This window comes from Pleurodeles waltl, chromosome 6, assembly GCF_031143425.1.
Source record: "Pleurodeles waltl isolate 20211129_DDA chromosome 6, aPleWal1.hap1.20221129, whole genome shotgun sequence".
NCBI classification, from domain to species: domain Eukaryota; kingdom Metazoa; phylum Chordata; class Amphibia; order Caudata; family Salamandridae; genus Pleurodeles; species Pleurodeles waltl.
This window is the reverse complement of record NC_090445.1, coordinates 202,557,776-202,579,301: the sequence shown is the minus strand read 5'-3', so window position 1 is coordinate 202,579,301 and position 21,526 is coordinate 202,557,776. Positions and strand designations below refer to the sequence as shown.

Here is a 21,526-nt window from a genome sequence, read left to right as displayed (position 1 = left end):
GGAGGGGGGGACAGAATTGGGCGGGGGTAAGTTGGAATGTTGTTGTATTTTGTTCTTATTCTGCTACTCAAAGCTATGGCGCTGAAAGCTTTTGACTGAATACTTCTCTAGTACAGCAACAATAAAAACAGATTTGAACCATTAAAAAAATACTTCTCGGGGCACTGATATAATGTGATGTACTAAGGGGAACGATTCTGTATGTTCATGAACTACACTCTCTGAATTTTGAAGAGACTATCATATTTGTACTCTATTGCTGCAAGACGTCTTTAAAAATAAAGGTGTTTCTAAAGTTAGGCTTTGCAGGATAACTGTTACTTACTTTTTTTTTTTTTTTTTAACTTCAACTAACCTTTAAATGCAGGATTGCCTGTTTATTTAACTTCTTTATCAATGTTACTGCTGAGTCGAGAAAACAGCAGCCCAGTGCTGCTCTTGACGAGGGTGCCACGTGTAAAGGTCAGGAAACCTGCCTGACTGACACCCATTTTTGAGCGTCATCACTCATCAGGCAGACAGCAGGGTTGTGACCAGAAGCTGAGTGACGGCACTGGCACGAGGCATCCACATTTCTTTTATAATGCTGAGGATTTGCACTGGTGTAACTTAGCATTCTAAAAGAAATGTCTGTGGGTGCCGGGTAATTGCTGTTTGCAATTACCACCCACAGGCATTAAACTAGGGTGGACGCCGCTCCAGCGCCTCGAAAGAAACTGCTGCTGAGTTAGACACGGAGGTAGACTCAGAGGGAACGAGGTAGTCTGGAGATGCAGTATGTGCCCCCCCCAATCCTTGAGTGGGGGAGGGGGCCTTGTGTGGGAAGTATGGGGGTCCCAGAGACTTCCCAGGCATTCCCCTTCAGGCAGGTGGAGTCACTCACAGCACATTCCTGCAGGGGGAATCTCTGCTACATTTAAAATAGAGGCCGGGTTGCTGCCTACACAGCAAAAGGAAGACAAGCGACTTGAAACGGCCATTCCACCTTTCACTAACGAGCTATTCCCAGTGCGAGGACAGTGATGCATCTTTGCTTTGAACAGCGCATTGATAAGACACATTGTCCGCCAGCAGCCAGTGCACACACTGAAGGATGACAGCAGCATGGAAGGCGGCCCTGTACCTTCTCAGTATGCAGCCTCCGATGTTCTTAGCAGCCGAGAAGAGTCTGGTTGGTGCCCCTAGTACAATCAAGATGTTTGGTGCGTTGTATTGTACAGAAGACGATTTTAAAGATTAAACACAGCAGAGAGGATGGTTGTAGAGGTGCCCTAATGCACAATGATGGCCCCCCCTCGGAATGTCATGAGGGGCCCAGAAGTCTCGCATATCACTTATGTGTTCCTGAAGGGCTGCCCCCCACACCGCAGGGGCCTGAATCACACACCTGGGAACATGGGGTACCTTTTGGTGGGCCTCTGTCTGTCAGCGTTGTTACATGAACAGTGCTGCTTTTCTGTGTTTGTTTTCTGCTTGGAAGCCGAGTGGCTTTCCCAAGCGTTTACATGTTTTTTATTCCATGTCACTACACATATTCTGCCAGGCATGCAATGGCATGGCCTAGAGGGTGGGGAGGTCTTCTCCAAAACCAAGAACCCTGAGGCCCACCCGCACCAGTCCGTTACGCCCCTGGATGGTGGCTTTTAGTACACAGTATAAGATGGTTAGTGCTCTTGGGGGAGGAGGTTTAATATTCTTAGAAGAAATACACAAAGCATGGTGCTCTTAGTACAGAGGAGAGGATGTATAGTGCTCTTAGTAAAGAGAAGAGGATGGTTGTTTCTCTTAGTACAGAGGGGATGATAGTTGGTCCACTGTACAAAGCAGAGGTGCCCTTAGCACAGCAGAAGTGATGGTAGGTGCTCTTAGTACAGAGCAGAGGATGGATGGTGCTCTTAGTACGGAGAAGTGAGTGGTCGCTACTATTAGTTCAGAGAAGAGGTGGATGGTTGGTGCTCTTTGTACAGATGAGAAGATGGCTGGTGCTCTTACTACAGAGGAGTGGGTGGTTGGTGCTCTTGGTACAGAAGAGGATGGTGCTCTTAGTACAGAGGAGAGGGTGGTCGCTGTCCTTAGTTCAGAGGGGAATATGGTTGGATGAAAACTCTTTCAAAGATAGCACCATTGCCAGCAAAGCCATCGCACCCCTATTTTAATCCCAGAACCTACTGTCAAGATGTCTTGGAGCAGACAAAGTAGTAAATGTTTTTAGTGCAGATGAGAACAGCGAGAGTTCTTCGTGCTCATAAGGATGGAGACAGATCTTAGTAACAAGAGAGGATTGTGAAAGTTCTTAGTATGATAAGAGAGTTAGAGACGCTAGTATAGCTAAGAAAAGTGAGTGTTTAGTGCAGTTCTGCATGGTGATACCCCTTAGTAAAAGTGAAAGCATTGCTACAGTTCTTAGTATCGACGAGTGAAGGTGAGAGTTCTTAGCACAAACGGGAGGATGGTCACTCAGTGAGGTCTCTTACTACAAACAAGATTGTGAGAAGTCTTAATAAAGATGTGGGGATGGTGAGAGCTCTTAATACACAACATAGGATGCTCCTAGTGCAGGTACAAGTGTAAGGAAAGCTTTTAGTTCAGATAAGAGGACACAGATTTTAGTACAGAGCAATGAATGCTCAAAATTATTCTGCAGATCATCCTTTCATAAACTTGCTTCACCATACAGCATCCATCTCTTCCTAAGCTTTGCCATGGTATTCCTGCATACAATACTTACCAGTACTCTGCCCGCAGACGCCTGGCTTGCCACGGTCACACCCAGCCACATGTTCTCAACGATGCTGTCCTCGGTATCAACTGAAAGAACATGTGCATAATGGTGAGTAATGACATGTGGCCTTTACCTGCTTAGAGACAGTTCTAAACAACCCTTGAATAGCAGTCCAGTTTGTTATGTGATGTAGTGACTTATCCCTAAACAATGTTCACGGTCTTGGTGGGATAGTGCTGCTAAACTTCGAGCACCATATGTGCTGTATGTAAGATGATGCAGCCCTATTCTGAAGAACAGTAATACTCTATAAAAGATTGTAAGATCCAACCACAAATAGTCCTATTCCATATGGGATGGAGGTCCCCAACCATGTTACAGCATTCCTGCATGGGATGGAACGAGGCAACACCAAAATATGGTCACAGTTCTTACTTGAAACCATTACCTCAATGCAAGGTCCAGCCCAAAGGACCATTCTTTCTCTATTATGTCATGATATGCTCCATCCAGGAAGGGTTGTGCTGAATGTGAGATGATTTGCCCAAAATTTCCCAAATAGTTTTGATGTATGTGAATTTGAAACATAAGGCAGAAACATCATCCCTCTTGCAACCACCTCCAAACCTACACAAAAAGTGATGGGAGGAATGCTTGCAAAAAATCTAACCACTGGTATCACTTAGGGTAGTGTTCCAACCCATTGTTTTTCACCCACTGTGCCCACCTTATGCTAATCAATACTGTCCCTGCTGTTTAAAATAAATAAGTTTATTAAGACACATGTCCATAAAACAAATATCAATGAAAACATACAGAAATCACATAAATCATCATATTAGAATACATACAAGTACAACATTTTAAACATCATTAAAAACTGGCCCTTGATGTCTAATAATTAAGGCCCTCATTTTAATGATGGCAGGATTCCCCGCCGTCAACCGCGCCGACGGAAGACCGCCAGCACGGCAAAGCCCCTGCCAGCCCTATAATAATGTTCACACTGGGCTGGTGGGCGCAAACGGTGTTTCCGCCCACCGGCCCAGCGGGAAACATTGTCTTTACATTTATGCCGGCTCCATTTGGAGCCGGCGCCAATGTGGCAGTGCAGCGGGTGCAGCAGCACTCGTCGCGCATTTTACTGCCCGTAATTCGGGCAGTGAAATGCACGATGGGGCTGTGCAGTGGGGGCCCTGCACTACCCAGGACAAGAGCATGGGCAGTGCAGGAGACCCCCGGGGCCCCCCCGACTCACCCATTCCGCCAGCCTTTCCATGGCAGTGTTAACCGCCATGGAAAGGCTGGTGGAATGGGACTCATAATCCCCAGGGCAACGCTGCTTGCAGTGCTGCCCTGTTGAGTTTGAAACGACGCCACCGCCAGGCAGCCTGGTGGCGGCAGCCTGAAAGCATTTCCACTGTGGCGTTTCCGCCACGGTCCCGCCACCGTGAGTCTGGCGGTCCATGGACCACCAGATTCAAAATGAGGGCCTAAGTGTGGTGCCCAAGGCAACATCATATAAATGCATATTAGCCAGAAATGCAATTGCCTCATGCCTTGACCAAATCTGATATTTAAAAAAAAAATAAAAAAAATAAAAAGGTTTTAAACGATTTCTACTAGTGGCTATGTTAAAACGGCGATCAATAAGAACAAAGGAGATATAACATTACATTTTTAAAAAACATTTACCATTCCATTATTATACATAGTCCTATCGTACCATTCAAGTTGAGAGAAATCTGGATTGCAAGCAAGTTGCATTTTGAGTAATTCTGGGCACATTTTGGGGTTTAGAAGATTTGTCAAGTGGCTGGGAAAACCTCTGCCTGAAAGACTGTTAACTGTAAACATTATGGAGGGTTTCTTAAGAATGTATTTCATATTCAACTTTTGGGAGGCGTTGAAGGTGGATTCTCTCCGGGTGAGTTTGTTGGGAAATGGTAACCATGTTCTTATTGTGCCATGAGTACTATGCACAGTTTTAATTTTATTGGCTATTTTGATAACGTCCATAGCATTTCACACAGGGGAATTTCTTCCCAGCATAATTCCAATATTTTTTATGCCCCTTCTCAAAAGGACAACTTATTAAGGAAGCTTAAAAGACGTGAGCCTGTCATAAGGTACCAAGATGTAAGATTAAATTATCACTGTTCACTTCGAACTATGGTGCACTTAGGCAGACCAAAATGTGTTTCAACACTACACTCTTTACAGCCTCCCAGATGTTCCTGGCTTATAAAAGCAGAACCTCTGCTCCATAGAGGGCCGATGGCAGGATTTTACCTTCATAAGCTTTCACAAGAGGAGCTAATGACCCCCCTCCCCATATGTATGATAATATTTATTTTAACACACAGTTTGTAACAGGGCTCTTGCCCTTGTTATTTTCATATGTTTGACCCATTTCAAGTTTTTTTTAAAACAACATCCATAGGTACTTATATGAATTTACCATTTTAAGTAATAGTTCATCCAGTAACCATTTTGGCTTAGTTACTCAAATATCATAATCTTTGCTTTGTCTAAATTTCTTTTTATAAAGTTTTCCCTGCCATGTGTGCCTGAAGCGTCATATTTCCTCTGCTGGCCAATAGCTGTGTAATACAATAATATTGGATCATCCGCATAAAGGAGACAAGGAATATGATGGGACCCCACCTTTGGTGAAAAAGAATGTGTTGCTTTTATAGCAGCTGGCAAGTCTTACACATAGAGGGTAAAAAGAGAAGGTGCAAATACACAAACTTGACGTAAGCCATTCATATTAATTCTACCAGATAACCATCTGAGGGCTCCAATTTTACATGTGCCCAGTCTTCTCTATCCAAAGATGGTATGAAAAATAAAAGATTCAGTCTCTTAGTTTCTCCCAGAGCCGTCCTCTTTCCATTGTATCAAAGGCTGTACAGAACTCGACAAAAGAATAGCAAAATCTCTGATTCACTGATAAATATTTCTTAATGATACGCCAAACAGTGATCGGAGTGGAGTGACCCTCCCAGCATACTCCGCGTTCAATCAGGTGGAGGCTTTTTACTGACACACATTCTTCCAGGTTACTAAAGATGTGGAGAAGACTTTTTCCGCAACATCTAATAGACTGAATACTCTATGATTCCATGGCAATCTTCCATTGGTTTTTTTCAAAATCGGTTTAGCCAAAGAGCCCTTTCAATTACCAGGGAATAACCCGGAGTTCTATTGAAACAGGTGCAGAAATATACCTGCCCAACATTCAGTGTTAGACTTAATGACAACAGACGGAATATCTTCTGGCCCAGCAGCTCTACTCCACATTAAATATATAATTGTGGGCTGGATTATTTCCTGAGAAAACCAATCATACTGGGGGACATCAGTTATATTGCTCACCAGTTTTACATAGTCTCCCATGAGTAATTCTAAGTTGCTAAAATAGGCCGTCGACGTATCTTTCGCAGTCGTACATGGAGATGACCCTGGACAGTCGCTGCTCACACTATTTACTATTTTCCAGAACTTCTGATGATCACCTGATGAACTTACCTCTGTCATTTCTTAGCGATTATAAAAAAAAAAAAGAAAAAAAAAAAAAGTTTTCTTTTGATTTATATTTGTTTCTTAAAATACAGACTTTTTCTTTTGTTAAATTAGAAGAACCTTGTTTATATTTTTCACTATTGTACGCAAATCTGTTTTTAATATCTTGCTGGACTGGTCAAACCACGATTGAGGTGAGACTCTCCCTTCACTCTTAATTTTTAAACGGTTATGCTTTACATTAATTTGGATACAACGATGTACATTTCGTGTTGTGTACCAGGCTATTTTATCCTTCAATATAACCAATATGAATACCATCTGCAGCCTGGTATTGTGGCAAGATGTTGGAGATGTAAGAGGTAAAGGATTGCTTTGAGCATTCTAGGAACGCTCATAATAAGGGAAATAACATTCTCAGATGCAGATATTGCCAAAAAGCTCAAACATGCTTCATTTGCCCAATAATCACTTCCTTTAAAATCTGCTACCTTATTTTTTTTTAAAATGCAAACGTATACATAAATAGAATCTATAGAACAACCATGATGACCGAATTAAAAAGTTTGTATGGCTGGAACATCATTGTGGGAGTGGTTATGTAAACAGATAAGGCCATTTTTACTAACCACTGTTTATGAGAAAAGTGCTAATATGAGGCAGCATGGTTGGCAAAATAACAGTGGTTTAGAATGCTACCCTGCATGATTAGTTGGACTATTTACCTCCTATCTCTGTTTATGTGTTTGATGCAATGCCCTAATTGGCCAAGATTATGAATAGACATGGATGTTGAGCTTAATGTGCCACTGCAACCGCACTGCACCTGATTGAAGAGGCTCAAATAGGCTGAAACCAGCTTTGGGTTGGTGGTGCACCAGTTCAGAAAGGACCTGTTTTAGCAGCTTGGGCTGGAATATTTCTTTTAGAGCAGGATCAAGGCTGATTTGCATATGGCTGGGTCTAATTTGAGGTGCAATGGTGGGCTAAAAAACAACAGGTTGGAATCTTACCCTGAGCGTTGGCAATGGTTAGACTATTTCCAAACATTCCTCACATAACCTACAGTGTCTTTGATAATACCCAATTCAGATACTTCACTGACTTTTCTCTTCCAAGTCCACTCTCTGGCAGTCGTCTGTCAATGCTGTTATAGGGCAGTAGTACATGGCGCCAGTCCTGTTCGCGTTAGTGTTGGGTGGTGCCACATCCTGTGGTGCTCCAGTCAAGAGCCTGTGTAGAAGAACCAAAGATGTGTTAGAATCAAAAACAACAAGTTGATCCTTAGAGATTTTCCCATGATAGTCACTAATTGTCTCTTTTATGGAAATAGTGGAGAGCCTGAAGTACTGCAACCTGTATGACGCTCTGTTGATCTTTGATCTGGGGTTAATAAAATGATTAAAACAATGCTGCACCAGTACCACTTGTAATTTATCGATAGCGATAGTGTCAAATACGGCTCTAGCACGACCAGAAACATTCCAGATTTTCAGGATAGCCAACTAAGATACTTTTACATAAACTGAACCTGAATAGAGCTCATTTGAACAGTCGGTGGTTATCCTGAAAATCTGGCACGGATCAGACACTCTTAAACCTTTGCTGGACTTTTTCTTAAGCTCTGTGAAGCGAAAAGAGATAAACAAATAAAATATTTATTCCACACAGTAAATTTAGAACACTGTGAAGTTTGTTGCTGGCAGCCCGTTTACACCTCGCTTGTGCCCCCCAGGTCTTTAACACCAAAAAATAGCAAATGTTCAAGAACACTGCATGACATTCACTTATTTAGCTACATATCCCCTGCCCTTCACCGAGGGACAGGGCCCTACTGTGGTGGAAAGGCCACCCACCCACTATACCCTCTGCCCAACACCAAGAGGAGGTTACAATTGAAGCCTCAGCTCAAGGCACTGGGCCTGCTGAGCCCATGCTCATCTTGTGCGAAGGGTGCACCAACGCAAACCCTGGCTTACACACTACGTTCCAATGCACATCTCACCTGATCCCAAACTGGCCTCAGGTAACAGGCTGAAATGCCAACTACGCATCTTGTTTACCCACACAGAGAACATGTATACAGTTAATAATTCAAATGCACTACTCAAGTAAACCTAGTCTGATCCTCATAATACTAGCCTAAGAATGTGATAAAAGTTTTAAAATAACTCGAAGTATAGTGATCCTAGAACATGCTAACCTTTATGGAAACAGAAAGAGTAGTAGTGTCTGGCCTAATCCATGTGTCACACATCGCTTGATTCACCGCATACACACACCATGGAGGGGGGGGTATTAGAAGAGCCAGAATGAAGGGAGCACTGAAGGATCGTGAATAGAAGACCACTGGACGAGCCTGAGGAGGTGGAGAATGTTACAGCAGCCTGGAGGCAACGCTGCAGAAAGGGGAGAGATAGGGTGAGACCAACACGATGTGGAGCGGGGGGCGAACTGGGAAAGCCAGAAGGAAGGGAATACCGAAGAATCATGAACACAGCGAGTGCTGCAGCTGCCTAGAAGTATGGACACAGACGCTTGGGGGGAACCCATGCTGGACAGCTAGTTTTTACTACTTAAAAAGAAGAATTGGTGCTGAAAGATATTGCTCTGTGACCAATTACTGACCAGTGGTCTGATATCCAGAGCAACAGGGTTCTCACATTTCACGCACAAGCAATGCATCCCATTCAGACTTTTATATTGCAATCAGGTACTATAGTCCTTTTATTCCATTATAAATTCAGAAACAATGGAACCAGGATTCAAAGAAACAAATCTAACTGGTGAGCTCCTCAAACGAAGAAGCTGAAAACTGGAAAGGTACGGGGCAGTCTACTAGCCCCATGACACCCACTCATGTGTCACTCTCCTGCTGGGTAAGTTTCTGCTACAGCTTGTAGCAATGCCTGTGGTAAGTATATTACTGGCTAATACTTTGCCCAGCCGAACTGTCTACGTTTCAGTCAACAATGAAATCCCTTATGAAGTTACACTCAAGGTGTCACACAGACATGCAAATGTCACACATAAATACAATAGGAACGCAGAGATGCCCCCCATAAGTTCAGGCTTAAAACGTGCCGGCCCTGGATTCCGCATCGAGAGGTCTGGTCAGTCTGCATGTCCAGAAGTGCAAGCTATTTTCTTGTTTACACCAGAAAGTGTTTTTCAAGTTGGAAATACGACTGTTCTGCTGGCGTAAGAACCAATATTAGTGCAAATGGACAAATACAGTTTGGGTGGCGTCCAAAGTAATGTTCTGAACGAATGGTAAATGTGTATGTTTATAAGGCACAATGTTCACCCAAAGCTATACAAATACTACAAGACTAAAAGCAACATGGAGGGGCAGACCCAACGAAAAAAAAATATTTTCAATTTCCTTGGAAACCCATCAACCTTTGGAACAGCAGAAAGTAAGAGATTTAACAGGAAAATTACGTCTTTCATAAAGTTTGAGGGCCTCAAGACAGTAAAAGCATGGCCAGGGTAGCAGAGTTCAAAGATCTGCAGCTTGGGGTCTGCAGATCAGAGATGAGAAGGTTAGGGCGGGTCTCGAGTCCACACCGCCAGGGCTAGCTGAAGCAGACAGACTTGGAGGTTTCAGGTGACCCTCACTTGGCAAGTCTCAACAGCATCTTACATACGTTTATAGTTTAACATATTTCATAATTTCCCTACTTTAATAAGGTTTTCAAGTACGGGCATTTTCACTTCTTAGACAGTAAATGTTCATTCCAGACCGGAGTATTTTTAAGCATGTAAAAAAATAAAAAAATAAGAATGACATTTTAATTTTAAACCAGAAGTATTGTAAGTAATACAATTTTTGGGGATTGAAAATCACCAACAAATCAGAGATGCAGGGGCATATGTACAAGCGGCTTGTGCCGCCAGTGTGTTATTTTTCATGACGCACCGGTGACGTAGGCTGCAGACCCATATCTACAAGGGCATGCAAAGCCACTCTGCTTAGCTTTTCATGGCCTTGTAGATATGGAGTAAGGCAATGCAGTGCAAGTCGCTCCGTTGCCTTACTCTGTGCCAAAGAGGTGTTCCATGTGCATTGGGGTGGGTGTTACCACGCAACACCCATGGATTTTGATGCATTCCCAGATTTACAAGGATTTGTAAACCTGGGAATGTGTCAAAAGCCTACGCCGGGGAGAAATAACTGTATTTCTCCTCGCTTTTTCCTCTTTCTATGTGTGCTGCATTCTGAAGCACACATGGAAGAAAATGCCTCCATTGATTGTTTTTGTGCAGGAAGGTGTAACTTCCTGCACAAAAACAATCATTCCTACAACTCAGACACCCTTGCACACCACACTGGAATCTGTGGCATGTGGCACAATGGACAACTGAATCTCCTCCATCTTTCAAAGAGAACCCAATAAGTAAAAAGTCAGTGGTCATACCTCAATCTCCTTGTTAGTGTCCTGTGGGTTCCTCAGGATTGCCTATTGGAACCCGAACTATTCAACATGCACACCTAGGAAATTAGATCTGCTTGCAGTGGTACATAAGTCTTGTATACCAATATGCCGATGGCACCTAGATCTACCTTATTACCTCACTGATTCAAGACAATATCACAAAGCATTCATATCTCAACAAGTTACAAACAAGGATGGCAATTATCTGCAACTCAAATCATAAAAACTATACTATATAGTACTATATATTATACTATAAAGTATACTATACTATTCTCACCAAACCTCAAGAACAGCTTCAACCCTGACCCTCTTAAGGATGGATGTCACACCCCCAACCCACCCCCTGCCACGACCTCCATGCGGCTGATCCACCCACAACACTTTCGAATCACAAAAGAAGCTAAATTCCACCCACAGGCAATTAAGAAAATAAAAACTATTCACACACCTGCCCATCTCAAAGTTACTGCACATGCACTGGTCATATCAAAACCGGACTTTGGCAATGCAGTCACGGTGGGGTTGCCACAATCCACACTTAATCCTTTAAAAGCCACCTTTCATGCTATTGATCTGAAATGGTACTATCGCATCTCCCCTATCCTCGCCGAATTACAATGGCTTCCTACTGAGGCAAGAACAAGTTCAAATTGAGGTGCCCCACTTCCAAGGCCCTACATCTTAATGCACTCTCATACCTCGGGTACCCATTCCCAATCACTGATGGCAAAAGGGTCTACGAAGCAAGGATACGCTCATGTTTAATGTCTTCAATCCAGAACCACCTGTGCTTAACACCAATCGTTTTCAGGGGCTGCCACCAACTTCTGGAGCTCTCCTCCTAGTGACACGAGAACAAAGCGAGTTTGCAGTCCTTTTATCGATAGTTACAGCCTGTTCAGATTACAGCTTATCAATACTGCTGGGTTTGTCTCATTCACTGAAGACTGGTAATGCCCTGCATTCAATATCGAACTTCTATGGCACTCATGATGTCCTATAGACAACTTAAAAATATAAAAATGTTATCCAAGCATCAACTAATCTTGTCAGCATTAGATGCATGTGATAAATTCTGTCTGGTGTGTTCTGATGAAATGTTCTGAGTATCTGGGAGCAATGCAAATAGTATGTTAAATATCTAAGAAGGCTTTACTAAGTTATGAATATCATTCAGTGAAAGCAATGCAGTACCAGCACTCAGTGTCACTTTTGGTGCAGTGGTGGTCGTGTGAAACAGTGGTGTGCGATATACTGTTGTAGAGCTCTCTGCTGAACTCTGTGCCACAACATTTATTATTGCATGGTCGTGTTTGGATTTCTTGCTTTCATACATTCAGAGTGCAAAGCTAGGCAGTGGGTCAGCTGTGTGTTGTGCATGTCTACATCGAAAGAGTGTAATAACAGTAAGCAGAGTCACCTGAATAGTGACATGATAAGAACCTATCAGGGCTTTAAAGGCAGGGATCCTGCCTACTGCTATAGATTTATATCAAAATATTGAAATAATAATTGCAACACCAATCAACATTGTTGGCAGGAGCATTATCTCTACCACATCTTAAAGGCACATATTTCACTTATCCTTTGCCTCTCCACAACCAGTTGGGCTGAAAGTGGCTAATTTTCCCCAAACCTTTTTCATGTACCTCAAACAGGAGATCTTGTCAACTGTACTGGGAGGTGGAGCTGTAATGGCGCCCTTATGAAGTATAACTATTAAGCTTCATGTAACGTGATATCCAAAAAAAATGTACCAGGTGTTTTCTCTGCTCATTACAAATCCATGAGGGATCTAAATGTTTTCCTAAAGCAGTGCCTACCAATTTATTTTTTAGAACAGTGACCCAATTTTGAGAAAGATAAGCTTTATTGAACATGAGGGGGTGGGTGAATATAATGAAAGCATCATGGGAGTGATCACTAAATCTGCAAAGACATACAGTTTTACTGTTAAACCAATATTGCACACAAGTGATAATGTGTGGAAATCAGGTTTCAGTGAATAGTTATTTGTGCATCATCAATTAAAGTGTCTTGTTTTTTTTTTGATTCTATTAAAATCTGTTGTTTCAAGCACACTTCAGAATTACAAAAAATGTGCTTCATTTTTTCTTTCCTAACTGCTGAATGTGTACAGTTCGTTTATAGGTATTTACATTTCCTTGTGTGATGTAAAACAATGACATCCTACAGCATTTCCATTCACACTCCCTGTATTCCAGCAAGGTTGTCAGAAAAGTCAATTTTCTTTCTCTGACCACAAAGTAAGAGGAGTTTGTAAACGCTATTAAAAAAAACGTAGGCAGCAATTTGTCAGAAGACACTGCCTGACATTTGACCTCTGTCTTTCAAGCACAGCAAATGTGACGAGATAAACGCTGAATTTAAAGGCACCTTTATTTATTGTTTTGACTATCCCGGCCCACCAAAAACCGGTTCATAACCCAACAGTGGGTCACAACCTACAGTTAGGGAAATGCTGTGTTACTGCGTGCCTGAAGAGAAGATCATTTGAAAAAAAGATTAAACCATTCTGTTTACAAATATTGAATCCTAGCAAATGTGACACTTAAATGACAGAATCCTACTGTGCCACGACCGTAATTGATGACCAAGGAGAATTTGCCCTCCAAAAAAAGCTTGAGACCTAAAAGATATGTTCCTTGGCTGGACAGCATGTGAAGACATTTCATAGAATGGAACTATTTCAGTAAGGAGTTTCAAGATCTTTACATTGGAAACCAGATCGCACAACTAAGACTTCAGTAGGATCTATTTCAAGGCAATCATAACAAAATCAAAAGAATCAACAAACGGAGATCAAAGGTTTGTATCAGTTTATTAAAGTATTTTTTCAAACCCTATCTTACAGCGGAGGACCCAGTGGCGTAGCGTGGGTTGTCAGCACCGGGGGCAAGGCAAGTAATTTGCGCCCCCTAACCCGTGGATTTTAGCACTCGCGAGTGCGAGCGCGCCCCCCCCAGGGTTGCGCCCAGTGCGGCCGGCCGCCCCTGCACCCCCACGCTACGCCACTGGGAGGACCCTTTGGCGGCTCAGTAACCTGCTTTTGATCGAGTTGTTCACATCATTGAGCTTATATTCCACCTGACTTACATGCGTCTTAAAACTGACCTGGAGGAAGGATTAATGCTCTGCCTTGACGTAATGCTTCAAGTGAAGCCAAAGGGTATCTCTTGCTGGAAAATAGCACAATCTATTCAATTTTACACCTTGTAAATTAATGTCATAAAAGCACAACGTGAAACAAGCAATGCCCACTGATTTACCCCTTGGTACTGGCATGTTCTGAGATACTTCTGGCTTCTTGGTTGGTTACAAACACTACAGTAATAGATCAGTGGTTTGTAAGTGGTCCTTCCACTGGGAGAATGCGTCTAGTATGGAAGATGGCTTCTCTGATCCCTGGCATGCATCACTCGGCACAGTTTTGTTTTGTGTGAATGACACACCACAGAATGTCATGCCCTGGTAACTGTTTCTGTGACACAAAAAACTCAGACAGCAAAGTGTGATGACTTGTCTTCAATAACAAAGTATCTTTGTGATCAATATACCATAATGACAGAAGCAAATATTCTGAAAGACTTACCACCAGTAACTATACTCAGGGTGCCCCCTCAACAGTACCATACTTCATACTGTCACAGCATAGTGAACACAAGTGTGCCGGGGAGCTGCGACACCTGAAGCTCGAATTACTTCTGATCGTTAGTCAGGCCATTACTGGGGGGAAAAACCCGAAATGAGGACCACAAAATTTACAAGCATTGGCAAAGCCAATAGGCCTTGCCTATGCGGCAGCTGTTGGATTTGGCAATGTGTTTTAGCCATTATGTACACCAGTGTGGCTGCTCTTCACCATTGCTAAAAGTTAGTGGCATAGGGTGGGGTAGACTGGAGTTGGGTAGCCTGGGGTAGAGTGGAATGGGGTAGAATGGAGAGGGGTAGATTGGCACAGAGTGGCGTGGGGTAGAATGAGTGGGGTGGAATGAGGTAGTTTGGAGTGGGGTGTGGTAGATTGGAGTAGGGGAGTTGGGTAGATTAGCATGGTAGACTGGAGTGGGGTTGATTGAATTAGGGTACATTAAGGTGGAGTGGAGTAGATGGGAGTGAAGTAGATTAGAGTGGGGTAGATTGGAGTAGGGTAGAGTAGATTTGGGTAGAGTGGAGTGGGATATATTGGGGTAGATTGGAGTGGACTGAGGAGGAGTGGAGTGGATGAATTGGGGCAGACTGTGGTAGAGTGGAGTGGGGTACACTGGAGTGGAGTCAGGCAGAGTGGAGTAGATAGGATAGATTGGAGTGGGGTAGATTGGAGAGTAGTAAATTGGGGAGGGGTAGATTGGGGTGGAGTGGGGTAGGGTAGACTTGATTGTAGTGGAGCGGGTTAGATTGGGTGAGGTAGGCTACAATAGAGTGGAGTGTGGCAGATTGGAGTGGGGTAGATTGGATGAAGTGTAGTGGGGTAGATTTTGGCAGAGTGGAGTGGATTAGAGTGTGGTGGAATGGAGTGAAGTGGAGTAGATTGGAATGGGGTAGATTGTGGGGAGTTGGGTAGATTAGAGTGGAACGAACATGGATAGATTGAGGTGGAGTATGGAGTGGAGTGTGGTAAATTGGAATGGAGTGTGGTAAATTGGACTGGGACAGAGTGGGTACAGTGGAGTTTGGTAGACTGGAGGGGAGTGGGTTGGACTGTGGTAGATTGGAGCAGAGTGGGGTACATTTGAGTGGAGTGCTGTAGATTTGGGTGGAGTGGAGGAGATTGGAGTGGAGTGAGGTAGACTGGGGTAGAGAGGATTGAAGTATATTGGAGTAGGGTAGATTGTAGTTGGAGTGGGGTAGATTGGATCATAGGGGAGTGGACTGGAGTAGACTAGAGTGAGGTACATTGAGTTAGAGTGGGGTAGATTGCAGTGGAGGGTGTAAACTGGTGGGGTAGATTGGGTTGAGTGGAGAGTTATAGATTGGAGTGGAGTAAATTGGGATAGATTCTAACCAAATGGAGTGGGGTGGGATAGACTGGGGTACACTGGAGTGGGATACATTGGAGTAGAGATGGATAGACTGGGGTACACTGGAGTGGGATACATTGGAGTAGAGATGGGTAGAGGGAAGTGGGGTATGTGGTGTGGAGGGGTATAGTGGAGTGGCATGTTGTGGAGTGAGTGGCGTAGAATGGAGTTGCGTGAAGTCGCATGATGTGTTGTAGAGTGTCTTAGAGTGGAGGAGCATAGAGTGGAGTGCCATGTTGTAGATTAGAGTATCAGAGAATGGAATGATGTAGCATAGAGTGGAAGGGCATAGAGTTGAGTGGTGTAGTGTGGAATATGTACTGCCATTAGAGACAACACATTTTCAATTAAAATGACCAATAAAATTTGCACCGAAATAGGGTTTTACTGCACACAAATGATAATGTGGGTAAATGTCACCTAGTGTATTGATGTATTTTGATCATATTCAAATATTTGTTTCCACCACACTTCCGAATTACATAAAACTATGCTTCATTTGTTCTAATTCTGATATATTCTGAAACATCAGCACAATTCATTTATTTTGTTGTGTGCTAGAAGAAAAAAATCGTACACCCTCTCCTCTTACATGGACACTCGGCAGGGTTTTCACACAAATGTACTCACTTTGAAGTCAGAGAATTAAAAACACACCAAGCTCCCTCAGAAGACACAGATTGACGTTTGACCTCTGTCTTTGAATGCGCAGTGAATGCATTTAAAGGCCTGTTTACTGTATTCTACCACAAACTCGCTTTCTGTAAACAAGATGGGCGGAGGGACAACTCAAGCTGGACAGCCTAAAGCAAATAAAGCAAGAAAATAGGAAGCCAGGAAATGTTTGTTAGAAACCACAAAGCCAATGGTAAGCAAGGGGCGAGATGCATTCCCAGAAAACTTTCTGAATGTCCCCAACATGTCTTTAGCAACCCTGCGCTGTCTGGTAGGGTTCGACATAAAAAGCATACACGGGTTTGGGATTGGTCCCAACATTGGAGCTCCATAGACTATTGCCATGTGAACCCACACAATACGCAGACTGTCCTTCAATCCATAGTGCCTGGAGGTTTGGAAAGTGCAAAGGTGGGTAATAAAAACCATGCAACATGACGTCATATAGCAGAAGAACACACGACGGTGATTAACGAGACAAGCAAAGAAACGTGAATCGACGACCAGAAAGAATTCTGCAGCTCCTGGACACGAACTGCCCAGCAAGTGGTGGTTAAAAAGAAGTCAAAGGAAAAGCTCCCTGTGTAAGTGCAAGTATCATGGGGCGTCTCCCTCGCTCGGCAGAGGCCTCACTTCAGAGCCCCGGGCCTGCTGACACTGCTGACGAGTGGCATAGGGAGAGCGCGGTGAAAGGGGGCACATTCGACGCCTCGTCAGGGGTAGTGAGCGCTATATAAATGTAAAGACACGCTGACGAATAGGCCAGAGCTGAGCGCGCTGACAGACTGTGATAAGGTCGCCAACATGCCATGTGGCGACAGTACTGAGGATATCTCACTGAACAGGATGTGACCCGAGGGTCACGGGTTAAGGAAGCCTGACTCACCCCATCAGCAGTGGCATAAGGAAACTTGAACCCCGCACCCGCCACCCTCCCCCCACCCTCCTCCGGGCACTGTAAAGTACCTGGAGGGGGGGCCCTCTCACCTGGACCCAGCCAGGGGTCTGCTACACCGGGCACAGCGAGCTGCGGGGCACCCTGGAACTCGGGGCCCATCCGCACTGCAGGGACTGCGGGGGTCTTTGTTACGCCACTGCCTACCATCCGCCCTAGGTCGGGGTCGGTAAATTACGTACCATAAACTGGGTAATAGTAACATCTGCTATTTGCAGCGCTAAGAACCGGCATAAATGCCATATGTAGCGCTATATAAAAGGTTGTTAGTAGTTATTGCAGGGTGCAGGTGCTCAGAGAGCGGGGCAGAGTTCAAATGGCACGAGCACTACCCAGTGACTCAGGTGCTTCAACATGAAGGTGCACATATTTTCCTGTCAAGTCATTTCCTTTCCTGGGGTGCAAGGAGGAATGAAATGTAAGTGAGTCAGCGCCCAGTGGGCGTCAAAGCACTCGGAGGGCTGGCGGGCCTCCAGGCTGCTACCCACCCTGACCCCTTCTTTGCCCGTACCGGCTATGCCTCTCTCTCTGCTCCCTAGCCGTGCCCATGCTGCCCTTTCCTGCCACGCCTAACGCACACGTCTCAACCTGTGCCAATGCTGCCCTTCCCATCCCAGCTCCATTCTGCCTCTCCCGTCACGCGGATGGCTGCCTTCTCCATCCAGGCTCCATGCTGCCCTCCCGTGGCGCACTTTAAAAAGCAACCAACAGCAGCACCCCTGCCTTGACTTGAAAGGGAACGCAGCAGGCTGGTATCGAGGTGCCTGGGCGAGGACCGCTCGGCTCAAGGAATAATGGGAAGGGACGCGATGCTGCAGGTGGAGACTATGAGCTCCGTGAGAATCAAGAACTGTCCTACTGCTACTGGGTATCATGGAGGGAACTAGCGAGGTGCACGGAAAGAGCTGTTTTAACTGGGCTAGCTGCGGGCAGGGCTGATGTCAAACGGCAGAGCTCTGCGTGAGGGCCTAGCAGACGTCAAGGAATGAATGCCTGAAAGAGGAAGGAAAAGTCCGAGCAAATTTACATCCTTAAACGTTTTCTTGTGCAAATAAAAAAACATGCACTTTGGTCTGGCAGATGAAAAGCAAATCTAAAAGGCTGGACATTGAATGGCATCCGGTCTTGGAGTTTATCTCCGCCTTCGTACTTAATCTACATAGCATTGTCCTTCACCTGGTGGCGAGAAGAAAGGCACTCTTTTACTCAAGAATTGCTTAATATAGCAAGCATTAGCAAAGCCAACATGTTTGAGTTTAGTATACTTATGCATTCAGACGTCACACTCATCAACCAACAGCATTAGGTGAGAGATGAATAGTTCACTGGGCTGAGCCAGGCTGTCATTAACAGTGTCTCAAGTTAATGGCAGACAAAGGCTGCTCTAAGAAAGCCGGTGGGTGGACCTAGATCCCACTCTGTGAATATTAAGCAGGGTCACTGGAATTATTCCATTCTGTGGCTGCAGAGATTTGACCAAAGAAAAACAACTGTTTCTTACTCAAGCACATCAAAAGGTACTGAATAAAAAGTGCTTGCACGTGCTTCTCTGCAGTGACAGATCTGTTCTTCAGGTTAATTGCTCGCCTTTCAATTGCTGATTGCCATATTCAGGCCTTAAACTAGTACTAATCCTGTGCAACTTTGCCTAGAAACTATTATCAATTGCTAAAGTGACAAAATACTACTACAGATTGTGCAGCATTATGCCTCCCAATGTCCTTATATTGCCGCATCATTTTGTCAAGCCTGTTTAATAATTTGGTGCTCCAGTGCCACATAATTCGAGTGGCCACATGGAATAGGTCTGTTCAACGGCTGTACTGCCAAAACCAAGACCTAGCAACAAAATTACCCCTTGATGTTTTTTCTCTGTCCTATAGTTGACAAACAGCAAATCCTCCTGGGCCATAAGGCCAGAATAAGCTAGGAACGTGAGAGTGGCCAAGGTGGCAACAAGAAATCTACGCTAAGCCACTGCACGCTTTACCCAATGAACCTGCGAGTGGCTGAAACACGGGGCCTATCCCCAAGTGTCAAGGGCTACAGATTGTGGACTGCCTTGCCTCAGTGATGGGACTCCACCCACTCCAACCCTCCTGCAAGGAACAAGGTCAGCAGTCACTTGACAAGAAGTGCTTTCTAAAACCGTCAAATAAGTGGATTGTCATTTATTGTGTTAGATGCTCCAAACCCTTCACTTTCGAGCAGTGGGCACAATGTGCACATTTGTGCAGGTATTCATTTGGGCAGAAGTTATGTTCAAGGCCTCCTTGTATCCTGGTCGCTGCAGCACTGCCAGTGCCTTCTGAGGATGCCTCTGTCGGACTCAAAGATTATTGAAAAAAGCAGCTCCGATGGAATTTCCCTGCGGTTAGTCCAATGGAAGGGATCAAGACCTGCAGTGCTTGGATGCTTGGGCTGGGCTGAGGCAGTTGTTACTGTTCTTCGCACAATAACTACTGTAGGAACGCTGAACCCGTAGCCAGTCCTCACTCGGGCCCAGTGTCATGTTAGGCATTTTGGGGGCACCGGGCAAGACATATTTCAGGGGCCCTTGTATAGAACACATTTTATTTATTACCCATTTCTTGATTAGTCATCATCAGGACGCCAAACAATACTAAAATATATGTTAAACTTTAACAGGGGAACAACAACAGATGAAATACGCCTTGCTCGGGTCCCCAGTAGGCATTAAGATGCCGCTGGTAGAGTCAGAGGTAGGAGCAGGGAGAGCGGTTTAGAGGGACAAACAGAACAGACAGGAGCTCTAAGGGAGAGAGAAAGTTCACTTTCCCAGAGGGCCCCTCGGAAGGTGGGGCCCTCGTTGCTCAACTCTTAAAAGGTCTCTGCTCTGGCCACTAACCACAGAGGCTCTGTGCAGACATCCAAGGAGGCGTGAGAGTCATTATTTCGAGCACTTTCAGCAAATTTGGGTCGTTTTCTTAATTTCCAGGGTGGTTTAAGATTGTGGTTAATTTACAGATAGATGGGTTTGTGCTGGGGAGGTTGTTATCAAGTAAGAGAAGGTGTCTGGAGTCTGGGATCGCTCACGCTGACAGAGTGACAATGGGGGTAGAGAGCACCTCGTTGGGAAATCCTAAATGTAAAATTTGCAAACAGGTCCAGACTTCATGAAGTACCGTGCTTTGTTATGGGACCAAAAGGAAACCAGTCATAAGCAGAGCCTGAGCAAGCCTGCAACAGTGAAAGTTAATTTAGACCTAAACCATTTCTTTTTGGTCACTAGTGATATTTGTTGGCCCACTAGGGGTACTAATGAATTTTAAAGGTACTTCGGTGTGGGTACTGCAGTGAGGCCGCATTCCCCCTGGACGCAGCTGTCACGATGGAGCGAGAAGTGTTTCTGCCCGTCTGTCACGTGTATTCTTTGATTTAAATTCACGATCTACAATGTTTTTATTTTAGCAAAGCCATCTCTGACGAGTCAACCAGTTCCTGTGGAAAGAGGTTAGGGGCATCGGGCAAAATGATAAGTTGCTGTTTGAGTGCTCCCATTCCCTAAGCAACAAGGTCGTCGTTTAGGAAATCTATTGGAATCTGTCGCCCTCGTGTGGCCATTTGCAGTGGCGCCGTGAAGCAGAAGTCTACCAAGGCGTTACTTAATGTAGCCAACAACACGTCTTTCATATCAGCTACTGGTTTTACGACGTTATAGTGTAATTCACATTCACTGGGACGGAGAGAGTACTGGGAACGTTGAAGTCGTGCAAAACTGCACTTTTCAGCCTCCCAAAGCATCCGGAGCTTGAGACCCACAGAAAGGCTGCTACAGCGTGGAAGTGAGAGAGAGGTACTAACACGAGCGGGGAGAACGAAAGAAAAATAGACGAAGGGAGAGATTGCAGTTCAGAGAAAAACAGAAGAGGGAGAACAAACATGGGTGAAGTGAAAGCAGCATGTGAATAAAGGTAGAAGTGAAAGAAGGAGGGGGAGAAAGAGGAGGCAAGGGGAGAATGAGGAGGCAAAGGGACAAAAAGTGAATGAAAAGAAAAGGAGGGACAACGATGTGAGGGAGTTAACAAAAGAGAGTTCAGCAGCAAACTGAAAGACAGATCGCAAAGAAGGAGTATGAAAGGGAGAGATAGACACGTGTAGAGAAGTCAAAGAGACACAAAGTTATATAGAGCAAGTATGAATA

At 44.5% G+C, this 21,526-nt stretch overlaps 1 protein-coding gene across 1 annotated transcript in view; it reads right to left on the bottom strand.

Annotated features, from left to right (window-relative positions):
- Nucleotides 1-21,526, bottom strand: part of ITGA3 (integrin subunit alpha 3) — a 243,795-nt gene that overhangs the window by 122,131 nt on the left and 100,138 nt on the right. Inside the window, exons 2-3 of the mRNA XM_069237816.1 lie at nucleotides 7,356-7,483; nucleotides 2,729-2,808 (exon numbers count right to left, since the gene is read on the bottom strand). Coding sequence (XP_069093917.1) covers nucleotides 2,729-2,808; nucleotides 7,356-7,483 — 208 coding nt within the window. The remainder of the gene's footprint in view (nucleotides 1-2,728; nucleotides 2,809-7,355; nucleotides 7,484-21,526) is intronic.